This window comes from Girardinichthys multiradiatus, chromosome 1, assembly GCF_021462225.1.
Source record: "Girardinichthys multiradiatus isolate DD_20200921_A chromosome 1, DD_fGirMul_XY1, whole genome shotgun sequence".
In the NCBI taxonomy this organism is placed as follows: Eukaryota; Metazoa; Chordata; class Actinopteri; order Cyprinodontiformes; family Goodeidae; genus Girardinichthys; species Girardinichthys multiradiatus.
Genome location: NC_061794.1, coordinates 13550496 through 13576585, shown reverse-complemented (window position 1 = coordinate 13576585; position 26090 = coordinate 13550496). Strand labels below are relative to the sequence as shown.

General features: G+C 40.6%; 2 protein-coding genes across 4 annotated transcripts in view; both read right to left on the bottom strand.

Annotated features, from left to right (window-relative positions):
• mib2 (MIB E3 ubiquitin protein ligase 2) overlaps positions 1 to 12633 on the bottom strand; it is a 76801-nt gene extending 64168 nt beyond the window's left edge. Inside the window, exon 1 of one of the 3 annotated variants that reach the window (XM_047377780.1) lies at positions 12498 to 12633. Coding sequence is in view for 2 of the 3 variants with exons in the window: in XM_047377765.1 (XP_047233721.1) it covers positions 1429 to 1459 (31 nt within the window). In the remaining variant the exon portion in view is untranslated. Of the gene's footprint in view, positions 1 to 1428; positions 1558 to 7988; positions 8532 to 12497 lie in introns of those variants that run through there. The other 2 variants (XM_047377771.1, XM_047377765.1) reach the window with 2 other exon arrangements.
• A 5087-nt stretch (positions 12634 to 17720) lies between these two features.
• On the bottom strand, positions 17721 to 24884 carry ubiad1 (UbiA prenyltransferase domain containing 1). Its single transcript, XM_047371379.1, has 3 exons — positions 24699 to 24884; positions 20267 to 20887; positions 17721 to 18644 (listed from the first exon to the last, which is right to left on the bottom strand). Exons 2-3 carry the CDS (start codon positions 20829 to 20831, stop codon positions 18157 to 18159), a joined length of 1053 nt encoding a protein of 350 aa, XP_047227335.1. The 5' UTR covers positions 20832 to 20887; positions 24699 to 24884; the 3' UTR covers positions 17721 to 18156.
• Between the last annotated feature and the right edge of the window lie 1206 nt (positions 24885 to 26090).

Sequence of the window (26090 nt, the reverse complement as noted above, 5' to 3'; positions counted from 1 at the left end):
AAATCGAATCCAGCACAACCACCTGGGTTCAGAGGTCACCTAATCGGTAAACAGAATGTGCCTGTAAGTAATTTAATCTCAGTTAAGGCCACAGACGTTTCTTACAGAACAAGTTGCACAAGGCCTAAATCAAAATAAAGGTCCGTACAATATTTTCCAAAAAAACCCATCTTGATTATTCCCAATATTCTGTGGACTTAGGAAACAAATGTGGGACTTTTTGGAAAGTCCATTCTGTTACGTCTTGAAAAAAACTAAAACAGCATTTCAGAAAAAAAAAAAAACATTGTACCTACAAACATGGTGGTGATAGTTTAATGGTCTGGAGCTGCTTTGTTACTTTAGTTGCTGGAAGACTTGGAACTATGACTTTTGCTGTCTATAGAAAATCCTGGCCATTAGTTTGTGACATTAAGCTCAAGAGCACTTGGGTATTGCAGCAGGACAATGATCCAAATCCCACCAACAAGTCCACTTCTAAATGGCTAAAACAGACCAACATGAAGCACTTAACTCCCACTGAGCTGTTGTGGCATGGACTTTTACAGGTCATTTATAGTCAAAAACCCTCTAATGTGGCTGACCTAAAACTATTCTGCAAAGATAAGTGGGCCAAAATTCTTCCAGAGCGAAGATAAAGAATCATTGCCAGTTATAGCAAACGCTTGATGGCAGGTGTTGCCACCAAAGGTGGCACAACCAATAATTAGGTTTAAAAGCCTATTGTAGTATCACATGAGGTGGGGTTGCTTTGAAAAGCTTTTTCCTGTTATGAAAGAAACCTTTTTTTGTTTTTACTCAGGTTATCTGATATTTAAATTAATTTGATAATCTGAAACATATAAGAGTGACATAAATGAAAGAAAAGAAGACATTTGTACTTTTTCACAGCACTGTCTTACTGTGTAAAGCAACAGGAGCTGGGTGAGGGCACAGTTTTTGTAAAAAGCTGCTGAAATGGGCACCTGTCACACACATCTAGAGGCAGAAAGGAAAAATCAACAAGGGTCTAGAGTAAATAACACATGCACTAACATTTCTCAACCATAGGGGTGAAGCCTAAAAAAAATGTTTTTATATCATTCTTAATAATTCAATCAACTTAAATCAATCAACTCTTGTCATCTCTGCATACTTGATGCAACTGAATCCACAAGCGAGCATTTAAGAATAAAAATAAATGTAACATGTAATTAAACAAGCTTCAAATTCCAAATGCTCTACACTGACATCCTCAAACACCAATCTGGGATCTTTCAAAACATGACCTTTTAAAGCGCAATCATGGCAACAATTGTCTAAAGATTTAATATTAGCTCATAATCCCTAGAGCCTTTTTCAAAGCAAACATTCAGAAAACACACACAGACATCCACGTGCCCCAAAAAACACTTGAACAGAAATTTGATAAGATTAATCCATACTCACTCCCCATGATCTTCATTCCGCTTTTGAACATGCCAGAAGCTGTGTTGCACTTTGTTTTCTCTCAAGCTTAGTCCTGCTAATATCCCTGCGTCAATATGCTGAAGGAAGCACCTGAAATCTGCAACTCTGTGGAGAAGGGGCCCAAACTAAACAGGGGACTGAACCCTCTCAGTATTTGGTTAGCTGTGAACTTTGCTCCATGCTTTGGAACATACTGTTTCTTCCAGTATTTTTTGTTTGTCTGAAAAATCTGAGCAAAAAAAAACCCAAAAAAACAAAACAAAACAAAAAAACAGGAAACCTGACTGAGGAGGGAGTGGACTATGTTTTAGTTAAATACATTACTTTTTGTAATGTAAACATTGTCGTGTAAGTGGGTGAGAACTTTGGTCCTGTCTCATTTGATTGATAATCACTAGACAACTTCGCTATAAGTAACTCCATCAGGCTCTCCAGACAGTCGGCCTGGAGAGTCAATGCTGAGCCACATCTTGCCACTTGCAAATTAATCTTTCAAGTTATACCAGATAAAGAAAATCCCATCAGGATGCTAATTGATGTAGCCATCAATCATTCTATTAAGGCACGGAAATCCTGGTTTTATGATCCGTTTTAGGATAATTGGAAACCAAATGTTTTTGGGGTTTTTTTCATGGCAACATCTAACACCTCTACCCTAAACGCACCGTGATTTAGTAACCTAAAACTACTTGCACAGGTTTGGGATCACATTTCATAAATTGATGTGATAAGAGTCTCCAGGTTAAGGCAGACATGTTTGTCTCCAGTTTTTTGCACAAAACTGGACAGGCCTGATTCCTTACGGAGGAAAAACACCCACCACCATACCAGCTGGGTAAGATGGAGAATGTGCTGTTGGGACCACAGGCATGGGTACAACATGATAAGAACTTTTCTGGAACTTTCAAAATAAATCGCATTAACCTACTTCCAGCACAGGCAGAAACGGGGGTTACAGCAGACTTCCCGTGACGTCACTGTTTGAATAAAAACCCCGCTTTTACAACAAACTGACCTCTTCCACGCAGGTCCCCAGAGGAACTGGATGGAGAGACACAGCGAGCTAATGTCTCTTTGCAGGCAAACAGACATAACTCTTCAAACTGGATCCAAGAGTGTCATACGATCACGCGATCGTATGCATTAAGTTAAGTAGGAATTAATTGCTGTTTGTGTATCTGGTATTCATTCATGAACGGAGGTAATTAAGGTACAAGCGAAACTTGACTTTTCTCTCTGAGGTCTACAGAAGCAAACTGTGTTCCAGAGAGTTCCCAGTAGAGACCCTGTCTCTACAACGACGAGTAGAGCAGTTTTCCCGGTCTGAAGGAACGGGACCGCATCATCATGGCTACAGCAGTAACATGCAGTTTGGCCAGCCTACAGCACGAGCCGCCCCACCCCACAGTAAAGGCTGACATTTTTTCGGGATTCCCACGGGAATCCTGCGGGACGGGAGACAGCATCAGTAAAGATCACGTGATTGGGACGGTACAGGATAAAAAATTAAGGGGAGCAGACGGGAGCGGGAGCTAACCAATAGGAGGGAAAATAAACTAGGATCAAAGTGTCACAGATGTGGTTTCGTGCAGTATTATTGTTCAGTAGTTTGTTTGACAGCTTGTGGATAAAAACTGTCTTTTAGTCTGATTGAAGATAATTTTATTTAAGGCCGATTTCAAAATAAAACTCAATAAATCTCAAAACAGGTGTAGTGTTTGTTTCATTTTTGCAGTTATCTGGTTTGGAAACTATCCCACAAAGTATTGCGAAATAACGCAAAGACTATTGCGTGGGAACGCAAAAAGAGAAAAAATTCCCCATGTCCCCTCGCGAACTCCGTAGAAAGGCTTCATCAAGGGAAGATATTAAATAAATATGTTGTGAAATAGAAATAAATTGAATGTACCATTAAATGTACAATTTATTTAATACATCATTAAATATTAAGTGTACCACTAATTACACCATGTCGTCTTTAAAATTATACTTAATTATTCAGTGGCACATTTAATTGCATAATAGTCCATTTCATGATATAATGGTACATTTATTGTTTCTAATGATGTATTAAATAAATAAATGGTACCTTTAATTTAATGGCACATTTAATGTTACATTTCTTTCATGTTACATTTACTTAACTTATGGGACATTCACAACATTTATTTATTTAATGATGATTTTATTGTATTAATTTTGTCCAGTTTGACCCTCCATTCTTGATGCCTGTATAGGAGGTCATGTCAGAATTTAAATCAGGTGTTCTGGAGCAGACACACATCTAAAACTTGCAGGGAAGCGGTCCCTGAGGACCAGGGCTGTGAACCATTGTGGTACAGTTTCTAAATTATGAAGGTAATGCCTTTTTGACCTTTTGTTCAACAAGTACAGTTCTCTTACTAGGTGCATTTTTCTTTCGTTTCAGCAACTTGAAACATAAAAGTGATGTCATTGTTCAAAGGAAACAATCACTTAATAAATGAGTAAAATACAACTAGGTACATTTTGTTTATTCAACTAAGATAGGCGTGATCTGTTTCCTTGTTTGATATTTTATTATTTCTTCATTATTATTCTTTTTACTTTAACTGGTGTTTACTACAACTAAAAACAGGGACCTAACTGGTCCTTCAAAGAAAGAAATTGTCAAAAGACTAAATGAAGAAAACAAAAATGGGAGTGGCACAGGAGTGGGAGTCGTTCTGAATGGGAGCGGGATGGGAGTGGGAGTCAATTTACCAGGAGTGGGACGGGACAGGATTTTTTTCGTTATGCTGGCCTGGGATTGGGATGGGACAAGACATTTTTCTGTGGGAGCGGGATGGGACAGGAGAGAAAATCCACTCCGTGTCACCCTCTACTCCACAGCTACGGAGGTTAGCAAGTTAACCCTTTGTTCACTGTAGAAGCTTTCTTCAACTTAGTCGCCCAGACAACTTTCTTTTCCTCAGCACGGTTCACGTAAGAGGTTGTGTTGGGCAGAGAGTAGTTTAGAGTGAAATAATCTAAACATTTTTCGTTTTACGACGTTTGGTTTTGTTTCTGTTGAAAACTCAGCCATCTTAGTGCTAGCAGATTATCTGCTCAGGACATGTGCTCAGTTTATGTGTTCTGTGTTTATTTATTTTTTTTAAGTTAAGACAAACTTTATTTAAAGGATGATTTTAAACACAGGAGATTGGCAATAACACGCTGTCCACGCTTATGCATTTTAACCCTTTTATTAATGGTATTTTAAAGGTATGTGTTTGATTCTGATGATAAGCTATAAGCTTCTTTTGTTAGCTTTAACTGCTAACAGCTAAGAACACGTGTTTGCCTACTAAAGATCATTTACCCAAAAAGGTTGTTAGTTTTTAATCTAGTAAAATAATATTTCCTTAAATATTATTTTACTAAACTTGATAACTAAGTAACACAATTAAGCCCATTTCTCAAAGATTTGGTTCTTATTCAAAATAATATTTCTTTAAATATTATTTTAATAAATGAAGGCAGCTAAATAAACACTGTTGAGAATTGGTCATCCAGAAGGTTGGTTTTATTCATCAAATCATTCTTTAAAATAATATTTCATCTGATCTTGCATTGTAAATGGTTGTCTAAAGGTATGATGATTATTGCCCAAGTTATTTCCAAGACTAACTTAACTTCACTTCCGGATTCTTCAAGATAATCCTTGGTTCTCAAACATAAACATTGCATAGTAATGTTGCATCACTCTTTTGGTCATGGTTTTTAACCATCTTTAATCAACTTCTTTATATTGTACATAGCCCATTAGTCTTCCTTATTCATTAATTCTGCTTGGTAGTTTAGTTGAATTGTTTTAGCATAGTAAAGAGTTTGTTGATTGAAATATATTTGACTTTGAGTTGACTTATTTTTGTTAATAAATTCTTGTATTTTAAGAAATTGTGTGAATTCATTCCATGTGTGCAGAGTTTATGCTGTTCAATAATGCCAGAGCTTGGCTCACCCCTTTCAATTGTGTCCTAATACCACCGCCTTATTAGGCTGCTATTCACAGGACAACCTTTAACAGACCAAAATATTATTTAACAAAATATTAAAGTATTAATATTAAATAACATTCATAATCACAAAAATGCTCACAGTGAACAATTTCCCTGTAACAGAGCGAGTAAAGACTAAAATTATTTGATTCAAATACATTTAGGTGAAAAACAAACTGAGGTAAGCTGGAAGAGGTTTTTCTAACATGTTATCTTGTAAAGCATTCTGACCTTCACTGCCTGCCGTAGATTTGTGACGTCATTGGCTCAGATTAGAGCAGTTTGCTGCTATATGATGCTTCTGGCTGTTTTCTGTTAACATCTGTAGAACTGGTAAGAAATAATGTGCAGCCTTTTTTCAAAGTCATGATTTGATTTTATTGTAATGAATTAATTGATTAATCTATTTCTTAAACAGAGGTTGAAAACCTCGTTTTAATCCTACTCTCCTGTAAAAATCCAGTGTTTTACTCAAAGTAAAACAACATTTCAAATACTTATGCAAAGTTTATAGTCTAAGCAAAATGAACTAATGTTATAGGTACAATCCCCTTGCAGAAGTATTTATATCCCTTGAGTTCTTTTTCCAACAAGTTTGTCACGTTAAAAACACCGATTTAGTGTATTTTACTTAGGATTTTATGCAACAGATCAACACAAAGTAGTGCATAGTTGTGAGGTGGATGGAAGATTACACATCGTTTAAGATTTTCTTCAACTCATAATCTTAAAAGTGTGGAGTGCAATTTTGTTCAGCCCCCTGAGTCAACACTTAGTAAAATCCCCTTTCGCTGCAGTCATAGCTGCTAGTCTTTCGGGGTATGTCTCTACTAGCTTTGCACATCTAGAAATTGATTTTTTTGCCCATTCTTCTTTGATAAATAGCTCAAGCTCAGTCAGATTGCAAGGAAAGCATCTTGAAACATCATTCACCTAATTCATGGATAGATTTAGGTCTGGGTCTTTCTAACATGAATTTCTAAACTACATCATTGTAGCTCTGGCTGAGTGTTTAGGGTTGTTGTCTTAATGGAAAGTGATCTGCTGTCCCCGACTCAGGTTTTTCTTGGCTGTTAACAGGTTTTATTCCAGGACTACTGTAAATGTATCCTTATCCATTTTTCTATAAACAGCTTCCCTGCCCCTGCTGAAGAAAAGCATCCCAGCAGCATTTCACCTTTGGGATGATGTGTTCAGTATGATGTGGAGTGCCAAGTTTAATTTCAGCCTCATCTGACCAGAGCACCTTCTTCCACATGTTTGCTATGTGCCAAACTTTGAACTGGACTACTTATGGCTTTCATTAAGTTCTGCCATTCTTCCAATAAGGCCTAGATTTGTAGAGCAACCTGTCAACAGACTGTTCCACATGAGCTGTGGATATCTGCAGCTCCTCCAGACTTACTATTGGCCTCTTAGCTGCTTCTCTGATGAATGTTCTCCTTTAGGTTGACAGGTATGTCTTGGTAGGTTTACAGGTGTGCCATACTCTTTACTGCATTTTCAAATGATGGACTGAACAACTCTCCATGAGTTGTCAAAGCTTGGGCTATTGCTTAATAACCTAACCCTGCTTCCAATGACCTTCTCCCTGACTTGTCTGTTATGCTCCTTGGTCTTCTTTGTGTCGTTTGTTTACTGATGTTCTCTAACAAACCCCCGAGGCCTTCACAGAACAGCTAGATTAAGATTAAATTGCACACAAATGGACTCTGTTTGATAACTAGGGACTTCTAAAGGCCCATATTTTTGTGGGCATCAGATTAAAAGGGTCTCAGAGCAAGTATACGTGCCAGACTTTGTGTTTGTAAAAATGGATGAAGACCATGAATTCCACTGGCTGACTGCACTATTACATACTACTTTGTGTTGGTCTATCCCCTAAAATCCTAATAAAACACATTGGAATTTCTTGCTGTAATGTGAAATAATGTGTAAATGTTCTAGTGGTTTAGATCCTTCTGCCAGGGCCTGTTTCCCTTCTATTAAACGTTTTAAAATGTTTGCTTCTTTATGTTAAGAATCCAAACACTGAAATACAAAACTACAGGGTCAACTTATCACCTACCAACCACTTCAATGCAGCACCATCAGGTACAGATTGGGAGTAAACAGGCTTTTTCCCCCATTTAATCAGTGCAGCTCTGCTACACAAATGCCGACAGTTACCGCCAAACCAAACAGCACACTGCTTACTTAGCACATTGTCTAGCCTCACTACAAACCACACCAACATGTGTAGCAGCATGGCCATGGACCAAAACCGGCTGGACACGTGCTGCCTTTGCTCTTCATTACCCTACCTGCAGACATGTCTCTGGCAGTTATTAACGTGTAATATAGTAATTCCTTTTTCAACAAGGAGGATGTTGCATCTACTCTCCATCCCTCTGTTAAAGTCAAACAAACTGAAAACATATGAAGATAATCACACAGAATCCAGAGCATCTTTACACAACCAGAACTGACTCAAACTGCATCACCTGATAAATGAAGCATGTGTTTGTTTGGCTGGTTTACCTGTTGGCATACAGATGTGCAGCAGGACGACCAGAGAGCGCAACAACAACAGGATACAAAGGAGGCAGCCCTGATATTTAGCTACATGAACCCATCAGTCGCAGAAAAAAAATGTTAGCCACCTGTAGTCCCATCAGCTCCAGGAAAGACAACACCTACAGAAATGAGGAATGTAGAAAAAGAAAATCCTCCTAAGGTTATAGCGTTGTTGTGATGCTCTCCCTGAATGAACCGGCTGAGGAGGAGGAGGAGATACGGGGGGGCAGAGGATTAGAAAAGCCAGTCCAGGATTCCAGGGATGTGATATATAGATCCAAGTCCTATTTAAACAACATCCCGACGTACAGATAGACAGGTTGGTGGTACAGGATCAGAGCTGAAAGAGGAAGAAGAAAGAACAGAGCCTGGCTGATGCAGCCAGCATTTAGTCCTTTGTGCATGGTGTCAGCACGGATTACCACTGTAGAGGAGGAGGAGGAGGAGGAAGAGGAGAAGGAGAAGGAGGAGGAGGAGGAGGAGGATGGCCAGCGAGAGCGCTGCATTCAGACTGATGTTCCGTTGCTTTCGTATAAAACTGGGCCAGTGGGCTTTGCTCTGTACATGCTTCTTCAGATGCTATAGTCCATCACTGGGGGGGTGGGGGCGATGCATGTGGGCCAATATGTTCAAACACATGCGCATCTAGAAGCACTGCATAAAGATGTACAGCCTCCCCCCTTTTCTCTCGTAGCCTGTGGGGACACTATTCGCCCTAACGCCAACGAGCAGACCAGCAGAAGACAGAGAGAAGGGGGGAGGGGTACACATTACAGGGGCATGGTCTGGATGTTTTCCTTTTTTTCAGGAAGGGGTGTGGCTGGAGACAAATTTGATGAATGGACACCTGCCACAATCCTCATTTTCAGGCTCAAAAATGATTTCTTTTTTGGCCACAGCTGCTATTTCCCTCAGGCAGTCCACAGCCAGGAAGGAGCACTGGGGGAGACCATGCCTGCATGCTTCCCAACGCTTACATAGCCTTGGAATATTTTCTTTAATGTGGTCACAGCTGCAAGAGACGGAAACAATATGGTTCCACAGAAAAAAAGAAAAGAAAAACAGACGAAGCAGCATTCTGCAGATCTTGGCATACACACGTGAATATACAGCTCGTATTGCCAAGACACACATAGCCAAAACAATGAATGGGTGCTTAAGAAATGGTTGAGACACAAGCTCATAATGGGGTTTATTACAGCACTCTCCAACCTGGTAAACAAATCCACTGATGAACATGCAACAGACATGTTGGTGTGGAACATATGAAGGGAGGCATTCATTCCCACAGCTCCTCTTCACAGATAAAAATAGAAAGAAACATGATGTAAAGCTCCTGGTATCTGCAGGAAAGATTTACCGAGGATACGATTTACCAGTTCCAGTTTTCCTTCCATGGACTGACGTAGAAACTCATTTATGTCACGTTTTTAATACAACCATCATATGTAACAAATATTGACATAAAATAAACAAGCTGCAAGTTTCTTAATAAAATTTGTAGTTATCTGTGGGTTATCTGCTTTTATGCATCAGAGCAGACACCCCTGACCGTTATTTGATTTTCACTCAAAACATCAAAAGGGCATCAAAGTCTATTGCTGCTTGTTGGTGTCTTTGATGACTGAAAAACAATGTAGGAGTTAACAGTTCTGATGTATTTAACAAACAGGACTAACATAAAACAGAGCTTCCACCATCTGACCTGCTGATTCCCAGTCAAAGTCTGTCAGGGAAAATTGGCCAACTGATTGGTGCATCACTTACAGTCGGTTCCTCATCCAGACTGATTCTGTAAGAACCGAACTTCGGCATCAAGATCAGAGATCCTCTTTGATGTTTTCTCAGCAGAGCACGACATGCTGTGCTCACAGCTGTCAGTTACAGGAAGAGCTTGTGGTCAGGAGCCTGCCTGCATTTTGTAAGACTGATGTCCGATGTAATGATGTGCCCTAACTAACGTAACGCATGCGTGACTTGGAAATCCAACTGGGTTCAGATTATAGAGTATGAAAAGCCTTTTTTACAGAGCGGGGCACATAACACAACACAGTGGCACCAGTCAAAGTACATAACTCATGCCCCCAAGTAAAGATATTATCTCTCAAGCATGTTTTGGGTCAAACCCACAACGTCCTGAGAAGCAGTTCATCCAGGTTTACTGGCATCTGTTAACACTGAGAAGCGCAGCTCTTCCTCCTGTTTCTAACAGGGAGCTAATTCAGTAATCACAGCCACTTATTTTCCAATAACGTTAGTTATGTCAATCACTTAGAATCCAAGCTAATAAGAAACTGTACAACTTGTAAGTTGCATGTTTCTGCTCACTGACAGATAACCTGGAACTCTCTTAACTGGAGAAAAAAAAAACTCCCAACACCAGAGAACCAACCGTTTTGGAAAAAATAACAGTTCCAGAACCTCTGAAATATTCCTGGAGCTTTTGCTTTTATCTTTCAATTGTTACAAGTTTGATCATTTTAAAGAGTAATACAAATTTTTATTATTTGGACAATATACCAAATCATCACTGGAATATCAATCAGTGTGGTACTACATTCACAAAGGATTGCTTGAGGATTTTTTGCCATGCTATAATACTTCAGGTGTCATACAATAAAACTATTTACCAATAATGTGAACATATTTTCAGTCGCTGCGCAGAGCTAAAAATCGTTATCAGCAGGTCAGACTTCAAGGAAAACAGGAATCAGCTAAAGGATGTCTGACTGCTGTATGTTTACAAATTATTATTTTTATACTGTATAATATTTCTAATAATCTATATGATATACAGAAATTCAGGTCAGAGAATTTGCTCACTGGACTTTGCAGTTTTTGTGTTGCTTTTGGAATAAGGGCTTCATCCTGGCCTAGTGATCTTTTAGGTCATGGACTTGTTTCACAGTCTTACCAGCTTCAACCAGCATCTTCACGAGGTCGTTTGCTTTTGTTCTGGAACTGATTCGCAAATTTTGCACATATACACGTCTATCTCTGGGACACAGAACGGATTTCCGTCGTACAAAGTATGATCGCGGGACACTTTCATGGTGTTCATACTGGTGCGTATAATTATTTGAACTCAAGAACACGGCACCTTTAGGCAAGTGAAAGTTGCACCGCTGGATGACCCAGACTTATGGAGGTCCACTAGCCTCTTCCTTATATCTTGACTGATTTCTTTTAATAATCTGATGTTGTCACACAAGAAAGCAGGGTGGCTGAGGTGCTGCTTAAAATACATCCTCGCATATCCCTCCAAATAACTTAAATGTTGTAAATTATCCTATCAGAACTTTACAATGCCAGAGTATTATCATATAGGAAACTAAATTTGAACAAAGCTGTAAAAACCAATCTCTTAAAATGGTTCTTCTCAATATTCTGGGATTTAGCAAATAGAAATTATTTTGGTCATCCTAACTGACCCAAAACAAAATAGGTTTAGTCTCATGTAATGATCCAGTCTTACAAATGATATGATAAACTTCCTCACCTTGAAGTTACACTCACTCTTGTAAGCCGCTGATTTCCTTTTTATTAATAATCCACAATGACAATATTGCAGACAAACTCTATATTAATATTTCCTCTTTTATTTAATGAAATGTGCTCTACTGATCAACCCTGTTTCTCTAAGACGTTAGTCATGTCTGTGGTTTAAAAAAAAAAACTAAATATGGAGGGATTATACATTTGTGGGGTTAATACGACCGACACAGCAAGCTCTAACATTTCCATCTCAACCATGTCCATGTTCAGGTCCTGTCTGTGCAGCTGCAGCAAGCCACGTTTTATCACCATAACCAGAAAAATGAGAGCTGTACAGGACTGGGTCTTGCATGATGGAGCCACAACCTTTGCAAATATCCGTTTTACCCACAAAACGTGATGACAGTGGTCTTTCAATCAGGCTTTTTGTGTTTTTTTCCCCATTTGCAGTCAGGTGACAGTCAATGCATGTCCTTATAAAACACAAAAGGAAGCAGAGACATGCAGCTTGGCCAGTCCTGACAGGTATGACCCCAGTTCCAGCCCGCATCTCTCCCATTGCTTCCAACACTGTCACAGGGACATAATAAATACACAGCTTTTAACACATACTTAGGGTCCTGGGCATTTATGGCAGACAGGTCCATTTCTAAATTTAACAGCTGAGGTTAGCGGTCAGTTTCTAATCAGTAAGCAGCTTCCTCAACAATACGTCGCCGTTAGGATTGTCATTATGAGCCATTTTTAAACAGGAAAATGAAATGCACGCCTATACATCTCCACAGAGGTCGCCTAAACAAACGCGTAATTCTCTCAGCCCCTGATGCTGACACTCGCAGGTACTCAGCATGGCTTTACGAGCATTATAAAAATCTACATCACTGTAAGCCTGTCTACCGTTAACGCTAGCTTGCTAACTACTGTTTGTCCAAGCTGTCCTGCCATAAATTCAACTTATCTCACGGTGTGTCTACTTACCGGCTCGTTGCCAAGAACGCTTACTTTGCGGTCAAATAAAACTCCATACTGTCGTAAACCACAAGCGCCGACTTGCTCTGTTTACGGATAAATATGTATTTACAAGGCTGAAGGGTTTTGCTGCACACAGCCATGACAACACGCCCATGCATTGCGTCACTAGTCATGCTGCCTTTACTGGCTACTCGTAATAGGCGGAACTATTCATGAACGCTAATTAATGACATCCACAAAGAAACATCTATGTTTTCTGGATATATATATATATATATATATAAAATGAAAACACCGGGAAAACCCTACATTAAGACATGACTGTTTTTAATCAACATCACCTTTTGTCACAATTGTTGGAACCCCTGTTGTCAATACTTTGTAGTTTGTTTGTTTTTTGCCAGTAGGCCAATAGTCAGTCTCCTGTACGATTTCACAAAGTTGCAGCATACAGAGAGGAATCTTTGCCCATTCTGCATTGCAAAATCTTTCTAGTTCTTCCAGAGTCATCCTGGATACTCGCTTATGCTCTCCTCTTATCTGGGGACTGATATGAATATGGAAGAATGTGGATTGTATGTCAGGTGAACCATTGTTGTGTTAATTCTTTGTTCATTATCCTGCCAAGAATGACCCATATTTAGTTTTTAGGCAGAGGCCACAAGATATTTTTTAAAATATTCTATTAATGCAAAGTGTTCATGGTGCGATGCACTCTAGCAATGTTTCCAGGAACACTGGAAGAGAAACAGGCCCACAGAAACTCTAATATACTTATCAGTGGGCATTAGGTCCTTTTCCACATATTTCAGCTGATGTGTTTGTTGCCTATTCTCGGTTTCATCTAACCAAAGCACAGTTTCCATTATAGTCCCAGTCGAGATTAGCAAACTCCACCTGTTTAAGTTTGTGATGTAGGACAGAAAATGTTTTTTTTTCTGATCTGGCATACCTCCTAAACTGTTTGGCATGTGGACGGTCTCTAATGGTTTTCATGGAGACTTGGTGATCCCAAGATGCCCTTGTTTGATACAGTCCTCCAACTGTAAGCTTTCGAGATTTTTTTACCTTCCTTTCCATTAAAGGTATGGATTACTAATTAGAAGTTCCTAGAAACTCCAAAAAAAGCTTAAAACATAAAGTATAAACATAAAAATGCTTAAGTTACATTTCTGTTGGTGTCATCTTGATGTCAGTAAGTGAGATACAGAAAGATTTGTTTAAAACATTTATTCCTCAACATGGGATTTTTTCCCCCCACTTATTGTATTTAAATCCCACTCCTACTCAATGTAGGATTATTTTCAGTATGCTTCAGAAAGATATTGCTACTGCTACAAAACAGAAAGTTATTCTAAAGCTTCTTCCATCTTAAATATAAATGTGGCCTGTGTTAATCTGGTGTTTGAGGAGTCATATAATATTATGAACCTAACTGTTATAAAATTAATTTTCACTGCAGTTTAAATGTGGGCTGAGGTCCAGTCCCGATATAGAGGCCCCCCTCCAGAACATAAGAACAGCCACATGAGAGCAATGGAGTCTTATATCACTTCCAACACTGTTACTGTTTTTTCTTTAAAGCGAAACGCTTTTGACCAAACCATGAAACTGCTGAGGTGAAATATCTGGTCCCACATATGTGACCTTTGACACGTTATTATACAAATATGGAGGAGTAGCCTTCTTCCATGTACTGGTTCAATCCTGCCACCTGCTGGCATTTGGTATGTTTTTTTGTTCTGTTTTTCGGGTAAATTTTAAGTTTTCAAATGAGACTATGACTTAATATTTAAATGTATAGGTCCTATACGCCTTTTACATTGTAGGGCCGACTGTAACCTAAAGCAAAAACAATCGTCTACATTTAATATTAAATAATGGGACTATTCCTTTAATGTTAAAAAAAGAGGTGTCAAGTTTCACATAACTCGAACAGACAAGAACATTCCAGCTGTGTTTTCCTTGTAAACAATGTTGTTGTTTTTTGCGATCATTGATCCTAGCTCTCTGTGCCAGCTACGCACCTCTCTACAACCTCTACTGTAACTCGGTTTACTGAATACCAGCACCCCTCCATCCAAGAAAACAAACCAAATCATTTATAGCATCTAATTGATTTTAACATCCTACCAGTAATTGGGATGTTTCCATGCTGTGGTAGGAAAACATTGCTGTGAACAAGTGTTTGGCTCTATGATAACCTATGTGTTATCGTTTGGTAATCTTGCTAGTTCCATGTTTCCATTTGTGAATAATGGTTCTCACTGTGGTTCACTGGAGACAAAGCCTTAGAAATGGCTTTGTAACCTTTACCTGAGTAATATGGGTGCATCAAGAATTAAAATGTCTTAATTAATGTCAATATTTTTTATCACTCATTTCAGAAAGTGAAATTCATATATTATATAATTTATTACACATAGAGTGGACATTTTTAAGCTTTTGTTTATTGTTATTTTAATGGTTATGGCTTACAGATAAAGGCAACCCCAAAATCCAGTGTCTCAGAAATGTTATATCAACAAAAAAGTACATTTGAAACAGAAATGTCAAACTTCTAAAAAGAAAGTTCATTTGTTCATTTGTATGTTCTCAGTATTTGGTTGGGGCTCCTTTTGCATGAACTACTGCAGCAATACAGCATGACATGGAGATGATCAGGCTGTGGTTCAGCTGAGGTGTGATGGAAGCCCAGATTGCTTTGATAGCAGCCTTCAGATCATCTGCATTGTTGGGGTCTGGTGTCTCTCATCTTCCTCTTAACAATCCTCCATAGATTCTCTATGGGGTTCAGGTCAGGCCAGTTTGCTGGCCCATCAAGCACAGTAACACCATGGTCATTGAACCAGCTTTTGGTATCTTTGGCATTGTGGGCAGGTACCAGGTCCTGCTGAAAATGATGTCAGCATCATTATAAGGCTTGTCAGCAGTAGGAAGCATGAAGTGCTTTAAATGTTCCTGATAGATGGCTGTGTTGACTGTGGACTTCAGGAAACATAGTGGACCATCACCAGCAGATGACATGGCATCCAAATCATCAGACTTGACTCTTCACACTGGAAATCAAGCAACATGGATTCTGTGCCTCTCCACTCTTCCTCCAGACTCTGGGACCTTGATTTCCAAATGAGATAACTTTACTTTCCTCTGAACAGAGAAGCTTGGACCCATGAGCAACAGTCCAGTTGTTTTTCCCCTTAAGATGCTTGTGGCCCATATGTAGGATTCGTCTGTGCGTAGAGGCTCTTTCATTATCTGTACGTCATAATCATATACTAAACCTTTTTGTGAATTTGAAACTTTAGATGTAGTACAGGTCCTTCTCAAAATATTAGCATATTGTGATAAAGTTAATTATTTTCCATAATGTAATGATGAAAATTTAACATTCATATATTTTAGATTCATTGCACACTAACTGAAATATTTCAGGTCTTTTATTGTCTTAATATGGATGATTTTGGCATACAGCTCATGAAAACCCAAAATTACTATTTCACAAAATTAGCATATTTCATCCGACCAATAAAAGAAAAGTGTTTTTAATACAAAAAACGTCAACCTTCAAATAATCATGTACAGTTATGCACTCAATACTTGGTCGGGAATCCTTTGGCAGAAATGACTGCTTCAATGCGGCGTGGCATGGAGGCAATCAGCCTGTGGCACTGCTGAGGTCTTATGGAGGCCCAGGATGCTTCGATAGCGGCCTTTAGCTCATCCAGAGTGTTGGGTCTTGAGTCTCTCAACGTTCTCTTCACAATATCCCACAGATTCTCTATGGGGTTCAGGTCAGGAGAGTTGGCAGGCCAATTGAGCACAGTGATACCATGGTCAGTAAACCATTTACCAGTGGTTTTGGCACTGTGAGCAGGTGCCAGGTTGTGCTGAAAAATGAAATCTTCATCTCCATAAAGCTTTTCAGCAGATGGAAGCATGAAGTGCTCCAAAATCTCCTGATAGCTAGCTGCATTGACCCTGCCCTTGATAAAACACAGTGGACCAACACCAGCAGCTGACACGGCACCCCAGACCATCACTGACTGTGGGTACTTGACACTGGACTTCTGGCATTTTGGCATTTCCTTCTCCCCAGTCTTCCTCCAGACTCTGGCACCTTGATTTCCGAATGACATGCAGAATTTGCTTTCATCCGAAAAAAGTACTTTGGACCACTGAGCAACAGTCCAGGGCTGCTTCTCTGTAGCCCAGGTCAGGCGCTTCTGCCGCTGTTTCTGGTTCAAAAGTGGCTTGACCTGGGGAATGCGGCACCTGTAGCCCATTTCCTGCACACGCCTGTGCACGGTGGCTCTGGATGTTTCTACTCCAGACTCAGTCCACTGCTTCCGCAGGTCCCCCAAGGTCTGGAATCGGCTCTTCTCCACAATCTTCCTCAGGGTCCGGTCACCTCTTCTCGTTGTGCAGCATTTTCTGCCACACTTTTTCCTTCCCACAGACTTCCCACTGAGGTGCCTTGATACAGCACTCTGGGAACAGCCTATTTGTTCAGAAATTTCTTTCTGTGTCTTACCCTCTTGCTTGAGGGTGTCAATAGTGGCCTTCTGGACAGCAGTCAGGTCGGCAGTCTTACCCATGATTGGGGTTTTGAGTGATGAACCAGGCTGGGAGTTTTAAAGGCCTCAGGAATCTTTTGCAGGTGTTTAGAGTTAACTTGTTGATTCAGATGATTAGGTTCATAGCTCGTTTAGAGACCCTTTTAATGATATGCTAATTTTGTGAGATAGGAATTTTGGGTTTTCATGAGCTGTATGCCAAAATCATCCGTATTAAGACAATAAAAGACCTGAAATATTTCAGTTAGTGTGCAATGAATCTAAAATATATGAATGTTAAATTTTCATCATTACATTATGGAAAATAATTAACTTTATCACAATATGCTAATATTTTGAGAAGGACCTGTAGATGTCAATGACTTTCTAATCTGTTTTTAAATTTCTTTAACTCAACATATGGTGTGTTTCTTTTTGAGTTATTTTAACTTACTTCATGCCACCAAAGTTCAATTTAGGTGATTTCTTGATTGTCCAGGTCTGGCAATAATCAAGCCTGCATATAGCTAATAAAATTGAGGTTTGCTCTCCAAAGAATGTTTACCAGTTAACTCAAAATATAAAATTTCACAAAGGGCCTGGTTGCTTTGGATAGTGCCCCCCCCCAAAACAAAATCACTTGAAATTTGCCCAAAAATGAAGACATCTCAGATCAGCACAAATGAGTTTTATTACAACGAGCTCAAAGTATTTGGCTCTTGAAAAATAAAAATCATAAAGACCAAATGAACAATGAGTACCATACAGACAAAACAGCTTAATGTTGAGGAATATGGTTTATTGTGTTCGTGCTGATATTATGTACAGTTTCTTTAAGAACTACAAATCTGGCAAAAGGTTTCCACTCATTTTGGCCCATTCAACATGATGGACACTTGTCTTACTTTTAACAGTTTGCAGATGGTTTAATACTGTAATGGAACCTGCTTTGCTTTGTCACTAAGCTAAACATTTTAGCTTATAAATTGGAGAATAAATTAAAGCCAGCACAAGCCTTTAGATAGACTTTCACAAATAAAAACAGGTACTATAAACTAGTCAGTAATTAAACGAAAAAAAAAAAAAGAAGATGCATCAGAGCTAAAGAATCACAGTAACGGCAAGCTGCCAGGAGGTGCCAGAATGATACCAAAAACATAGAAAAGTCCCATAAGGAGGTTAAGCTTGGCGGTTTTTTGCGGGATCTTGGCGTAGCATCGACTCCTGAACTGTTTTTCTAGTGGGAAGGCCATTGGCAGTGTGAGCAGAGGCAGAGCCATGCTGATGGTGTAACGGGTGGCGAGGATGCAAAAGAGCACATACGGGACAAAGAGCAGGAGATTGTAGAGGAAGTAAGACAGCGTGGGGCCTATGAGGATGGCCAGGGTGACAATGCCAGCTTGCTTGTCCGAGTCCATGTCTCTTGTGTTGTTGCTGTGGAGAATGGCTTCTGTGTTGAGGGCCAGCGGGACAGCGTAGACCAGCGGCAGCACTGACAGGGAGCCGACCTGCACGGCATGGGCGAACATCACTGCCAGAGGGCCGAAGGTAATGAGGATCACTATGTCTCCCAGGGCCACGTACTTGAGGCCGATGCCTGGGGAACACAGAAAACAAAACAGAGATAAGGTTCAAGTAATCATGGGTTAGTTTGGTTTATACTCTACAAAGTATATGTGAATGTGCATTTTCAGAGGGAGGCAGGATAGACACATTCCACCAGTAAGCAGCAGTTTATGATAAAGGTCAATCTAAGGATGTATTCACACCAGGAAACTTCCTTTGGTCCGCTTGTTTGGTCCGGACTAAAAGCGAACTTTATTTTTTTCATTTGGTGCGGTTTGTTTTCACATTGTACTTTTTGCGAGTGAACTATTACTTGTAAACAAAGCCACGCAGGTGACGACCATTGCTCCCATTGGACAGAAATGACGGGGGCGGGACAAAGCACAGACCCGGACATTTAGGAAAACAGGTGTAGACGTGCTGCGTGCAGCACCTGTTCTGCATATTTATGCCGTTATTACAGCTACAATATTATTGTGAGAGTGAAGCTCATTCAACACAGACTTTGAGACGTTCCATTTATAATGTTGGAACCCCGTCGGAGAATGCTTGCTGAACGCCGACGTTCTCTACATTCCTTGTCCCACAACAAGCCAGTAGCGTTGCTAAGCAACACACAGTTTATCAGGTATGATTACCTTACAACACACCTTTGCTACCAGCTACGGTGGCTTGTTAAGTCAAACAACCGGACCGAGACCCACTTTTTGAGGTGGTCTCGGTCCAGTTGTTTGGTCCGGACCAGGGTTCGCTTGGGTGTATTCACACCTGCACAAAAGGTCCGGACCAAGGGGGGAAACGAACTCTGGTCCGTTTAAAGCAGACCAAAAGTGGCAAGTGAGAATACACCCTAAGATGTTGGTCCAAATCAGAACTGCAGAATATTGTACTGTGAAGCTATACTACAGGTTAGACTAACAAGAACAAAGAAAACCTACCTCATAGATTATGTTGCTTTTAAGCAACACATAATTTAGTGAACTCATCTTTATATTTCTAAGAAAGCAGTTCTACCTTGGCCAGAGTCACTGATGAATGCTGTGAAAATTAAAGAACCGTTTAAGACCTACACCAAAAGATTCTTTGGGGTTTAATTTAATGGGTTTTAAAGGAAAGGATGTTTTGTGCAATCAAAGCTTTCGACTAGTATCTAAAAAATATATATGCACTTCCAACTAGAAAATGTATTTTTTTTTTGTTAGAACAAAAACTGCAAATATGTGATATAGAAAAAAGATGCAGATCAGAACAAAACTGTATTTACTGTCTATCTGCCTCTTCAAAAATTTATTTATTAGAAAAGTCAATATTTTTTCTTCAGTCAATGTATTACTCAAAAAAAAAAGAATAAAGAAAGGCTATAAATAACATTATTAAAACTGTAATAGCCAATGTGTTTGACTGTTTGGGAACAATTGCAAAAATCTCTTTTAAATAAAAGCAAAACCAAAACTAAATTATGAATGAACAATAATCACTAAATTTCCAGATTCCTGCCATTTTACCAAGCTAATATTATAAAGCTTCCCCATATGCAGTGTTGCCTAAAAAGACAATCTGTGCTTGTTTTGTCAAGACTAAAAGAAAAAAACAAAATCACACACAGTGAGGCAGAATTACTGTACTGGAAACTTAAGTTGGACATCTACTCACCTCCGGTGTATAAAAAAGAGCTGGAAAGCCCCCCAAAGTAAATAAGGGCAAGGTGCTCCAACCGAAGCGTTGACAGGAAGTAGAGCAGAGTGGCGCACAGGCACCCCAAGGAGTACAGCAAAGCACCAAACATGACAACGTCCTGTGGCGCCAGGATTTCATCCACAAGAGTCCTATCATCGCTCTTCTTGTGGTCAATTCCCTTGGAGAAGTCGTAGTAGGTATTTACAAGGTTTCCCGCCCCGTGGACGACGAGGACAGCCACAGCGCACACCATCAGGATCACCAGGTCCACGGAACCCTCCAGTTTGTATGCCAACGCACTCCCAAGAGCCACGGGTGTGAGCGAGGCGCTGAAGCTCCATGGTCTCAGCGCTAGCACATATGCTGCACACTTATGTCTGACGTTGGAGGCGACGCGGGCCATCCTGGACACGTGGTTAGCCGTGGCAGGGTGATGTGGCCTCAAGTTATTCATGTCCGTCTGCCACTGCTGGCCATCGTGACCGTTGGATCCAGCCAGAACAAATGTTTCTGCCCTGTTGTGCCTCTGTTCTTTAGCCATTGCTCAGCAGGCGTCCTACAGCATGAGCAGTGTTCCCAAGAGTTAATCTGGTGTTCCTGTGGAAAAAAAAAACAGGAAGCTGAGACTAGAAACATCATCCAGCCTTGAACTACATTAAATATCATCAGCCCTGTGTAAGTGCTTTGACTACACTTAATACAAACATGGCTGCTTGTGTTTGTGAATCCTGAACCTAGTAAATCCATACACTTGCTTCCAAATGTATTCATAACCCTTGAATCTCTTTACATTTTGTCACACATCAAACATAAAAGGTATTCTGCTGGGAATTTATGACACCAACATAAAGGCAGCATGTAAGTATGAAGTGGAAGAAGGATGACGTGTAGAAATCTTAAAAGTCTGGTGTACATTTGTATTCAGACCCACATTAGTCAATACTCTGTAGAACAACTTTTTGCTGTAGTTACAGCTGCAAATCTGTTTTTGTATATCTGTACCAGCTTTGCGCATCTTGAGACCGGAATATTTACCCATTCATCTCACCAGATTGGATCGATCTGTAAACATCAGCTGCCACAGATTTTCAATTGGATTTAGGTCTTGACTTTAACTGGTCCATTGTAACACAATGTGTTGATCTAAGCCCTTTGGTTCTTGCTCTCTTATCCGGCTGGAAGGTAAACCTCTGACCCAGTCGCAAGTCATTTCCAGCCTCTATGAGATTTTGTTGGGTTTTTTTTAAACAATGATGCGGCCACCACTTTTCACCATGAGGATGGTGCGTTCAGGGTATATGTGCATAGTTAATTTTCCTCCCACACAGTTTTCAGAAAAAACATTTCTTGGTTACTGTCCACATAGCTCCTGCTTGAACACACTTGCCGTATCGCTTCCACAATTATGCACTACTTTGTGCTGGTCTACCACATAAAGTCTCAATAAAATGCATCAAAGTTTGTGGTTCTCCTATGAGCGATTGTGAAAGATGTTCAGTTTGATTACATCTTTATGAAGCTGTAGCTGCAGGGTTTGCTAAAAAAAAAAAAAAAAGAAGGTCTACAGCCATCCTGGAACCACCCTGGAAATCACCTTGCTGAGGGAATAGTAAGAGATTAGTAAAACCGTTATCTTTCAAGTTGCAGCAACAGAACTGTAAGCAATATGGATCTTTGTAACAAGATTGTGGTAGGAAACACCTACCTATACATCCTAAAACTTGTAACTTCCAACCAAAAGGACCTTTAAAACTGCACTGAGGTCTGGCTTTTTTCCTCTTTTTTTACATGTTCCATCAGTTTTACTCTATGAAAAGGATCCCAAAATGGCATTCTTATTCTGCGATGACCTCATAAAAATCAACACTACAACTAGCATCAAAGTACACAGGCCAGATGACTTTCAGCCATTTGGATTATGTGTATAGGTCACTCCAATACTGTGATGTGGGTCAGTGTGCATGTGATAATTTGTCTCCTGGAGGTGCAAAGTTGCTAGAGTTCAGAGGAGGGCTAAGACCCTGCAACAATCAGCACCTAATAGCAGCACAGGTAAGGTAACCTGGGACCCTGAGGCCACAGCAGCCCCACAGTGGTAGACAGGAGAGCAATCCCAAGGCCTAAGGTGCAAATGGAGCTATGCAGGACACCAGACCCCTTGAGCAGCCAGCCAACTGCACAAGTCCTGGTCAGTATGACCACACTGCCCCCAGAACCACCTGCAGCCTCCAATACAAACACAAGGCTCAGTATGGTCCAACCTGGTGAGGGGAACCAAGGGAGGCCAAGAGGAAGGGATCTCCACTAGAACCAAGCCCGTGGCCTACAATCGGCCCAACACAGGGTGCCAGAGGTGGAATCCACCACTGTGACTTGGTCCAAGCCGCTCACAAACACCACATCAATACCCCCAACCCCACCTCCTTCACCCAGCTTCACCATATTCTTCCCTAGTGCATGCGTCTGTAATAATGTGAATAGTTATGGATGCAGGTATGTATGTCCAAAACTGCATCAAACGTAGGGTTGCGACTGTAGTATAGAAGGCCCTGCTCCTTACTGACAGCAGTCTCCACAGCCCCAAAGCCGTATGTGTCTGCAATATATATATATATATATATATATATATATATATATATATATAATTAAAAACTGAAAATTAGCATGTGATTTACCATATTCAACCATCCCCTTTGAGATGAAGCCCCTAAAAAGTTCTGGTACAACCGATTACCTTCAAAAGTCACATAATTAGTAAAACAGTAAAATGAAATTGACTTGTGTGCAATCTACGCGTCACATGATCTGTCAGTATGAACACACCTTTTCTTAAAGGCCTCAGAGGCTTCACACAACTTGTATAGCGCTTTATCAAGTCTGAACACTCCAAACGGCTTTACACTAGATTCAATCATCCACCAATTCATGCACACATTCACACACTGCCCTGGAGCAGACTGACAGAAGTGGGGCTGCCATATAATTGAAACCACCTCTAACCACCATCAGCAAAAGGCGGGTGGGGTGTCTTGCCCAAGGACACAACGACTGAGACAAGTCAGTGACAAAGATGTTGAGAAGTACAAGTCAAGGGAGGATTATAAATAAATAAAAATGCAAATCTTTCTTGTTTCCCTGGAGCACCATCAAGTCCATCATCTTCAAATAGAAAGCTCAGGGTAACACAACAAAACCTGCCAGGAGAGGGACGCCCACCGAAACTCACCGACCAGGCAAGGAGGGCGTTATTCAGCGAGGCAGCACAGAGACCAAAGGTAACCGTGAAGGAGTTGCATTGTTCCACAGCAGAGACTGGAGTATCTGTCCATAGGAGCACAATAAGCCACACACTCCATTCAGCTGGCTTTATGGAGGAACGTGGCCAGAAAATAACCATTACTTAGTGTTAAAAATAAAAAGGCATGTTTTGAGTTTACCAAAAGGCACGTGGGTGACATCCTAAATGTATGGAGGAAGGTGCTCTGGTCAGATAACACTGAATTGAACTTTTTGGCCACCAAGGAAAACTAAGTCTGGAGCAAACCCAACACCCCTTCACCCCAAGAACACCATCCCCACAGTGAAATATGGTGGTGGCAGCATCATGCTGGGTCGACTTTTTTCAGCAGCTGGGACTGGGAAACTGGTCCAAGTCAAGGAAAGACAAGGAAATTCTTGAGCAAAACCTCTGTCAGTTTGCCTATGGTTTGAGACTGGGATGGGGGTTCACCTTCCAGCAGGACAAAGGTCCAGAGCATACTGCTAAAGCAACAGTTCAGTGGTTTAAGGGGAAACATTTAAATGTGTTGGAATGGCCTAGTCAAAGTCCAGAACTCAATGCAATTAAAACCCTGTGGTTAGATGTACAGACTGCTATTTACAGGCACGTCAGTCAGGGAAAGCCTGATCAGTGCATCTCTAACAAAGAGCTTGGTTTAAAGCTGTACAAAAGATAATTTAATGGTTGTCAACTTTGTCTGCTTCATCACAGGTATGTTTTTTCCTGGATCAAAATCTGTACATGCTAATAGTGACTGAGTTATTTTTAAAACGGTCTGACACATTTTAAACCTCAACAATGACGAGCCATACTATTCAAACACTTCGTTTAATGCATGCAGATCATATGTTTGACAGTAAAACAAGTGCTCCTGACAGTGATGTCGATCTTTAAGCTTATTATGAAGGCGTTTCTTGTCAAACACGTGGCATCTTGTTCGACAGCACATTCAAGTGTAAATGAAACTAAATCCAAGAGAAGCCAGCAGACTGTCCCTGGAGCTCGGACAGTCAGACGAACTGACAGTAACTGTTGAGATTATAGGATTAAGGCTAATAGGCTAGCCGCCTAGCTAACATTAGAAGGGTAACTTGGAGGGGAGAAGATAGTGACGGCAGCAGCTCTTACCTGCTACGTCTTTATTATTCGACCCGAACCATGTTTCTTTCCACTTAAAATCATATTTCTGAGCCCAACGAGCCTCGCGCTGCAAAACGCAACGACAAAGTCTACGTGTCAACTTCGAGGGTTAAATCACTAGTTGGCTAAGGAACGCTTTCCTCCGCTACGTGTGCGACGACGTGTGGAGACAGAAGAAACTCAATCTCCCACAAATGGTTCCGCCCTAAAAATGTGTTAATAAAATGTGACTCGAATGAGCAGCAGCGGCGTTAATTAAAATATACAAATTAGGTCCAGTTTGGTTCAGACCTGTCACCCCACTTGAAAAAAATCGAAAACAAATACTGAAAAAAATGTGTTCTTTGGTTTTCTTTTTTTGTTTAATAGGTGTTAGTAAAGGAAAGGGGGAAATCATTAACACCATGGAGCTCGGCAGGTAGGCAAATAAAACATTCTGGGTAAATTGGTTTTCCAAGTTGTGCACACGGATTCGGGATCTGTTCTCAGCTAAATCCACAAAACACTTAAATGCACATGCTCTAAAAATTACATTTGTACTGTTACTAAATGTAAATATAGCTGCAGGAATATGTGATATAAACAGATCTCAAGTACCCCTAAAAACAGCATTTTGCTCTTATCCCAGATAATGTTTTGCGGCACTGGTGCCCTCTGTTTTTATTGTTTCCAAAGATGCCAAACAGGAAGTGGGTTGGAGAAAGAGGGACGCTGCACGTGGCCGGGTTCAGGACTCGAACTTGGGATGGCTCAGTCATATAAGATACGTCCTACAACAGTAGCAACTATTATAAAGCACCCATCAATACACCACCTGTTCATGAAAAATGCTTTTTAATCCTGTTTCTGTAGCATTTATGTGATGATCTGCAATCAGAAGTAATATACCCATTCAGCTCTGCTCATGTGAGCAACGCTGTTATTCTAATTTCAACCCTCATACCATATAATTTCTGATAAAATAATCTGAAATGACTTTCTAAATGTATGAGGGTTTGACTTTTCTTTTTAATAGACTGAATAAAATGATGCGCAATTCATATGAGCAAATATATATATATAGTTTGAGAATCCCTGATGACGACTACAGAATCAAGGCACGTGACGTCGCCCGGTACGGCGGAGCCGGGGTCCCACCCTGGAGCCAGGCCTGGGGTCGGGACTCGTCGGAGAGCGCCTGGTGGCCGGGTTGCTCCTCACGGGACCCGGCCGGGCCAAGCCCGAACGAGAGACGCGAGACCATCCCTCAGTGGGCCCACCACCTGCAGGGGAACCGTGAGGGACCGGTGCAAAGAGGATTGGGCGGCAGACGAAGGTGGAGACCTCGGCAGCCCGATCCCCGGATGCTTAGGCTGGCTGTAGGGATGTGGAATGTCACCT

Bases quoted from the DNA above. Each gene is read 5' to 3' on its own strand.
- ubiad1 (XM_047371379.1), bottom strand. From the start codon at position 20,831: ATGGCTAAAGAACAGAGGCACAACAGGGCAGAAACATTTGTTCTGGCT. The intron at 18,645-20,266 runs GTGAGTAGATGT...TGTGTTCCCCAG, and splicing joins CTCTTTTTTATACACCGGAG to GCATCGGCCTCAAGTACGTG.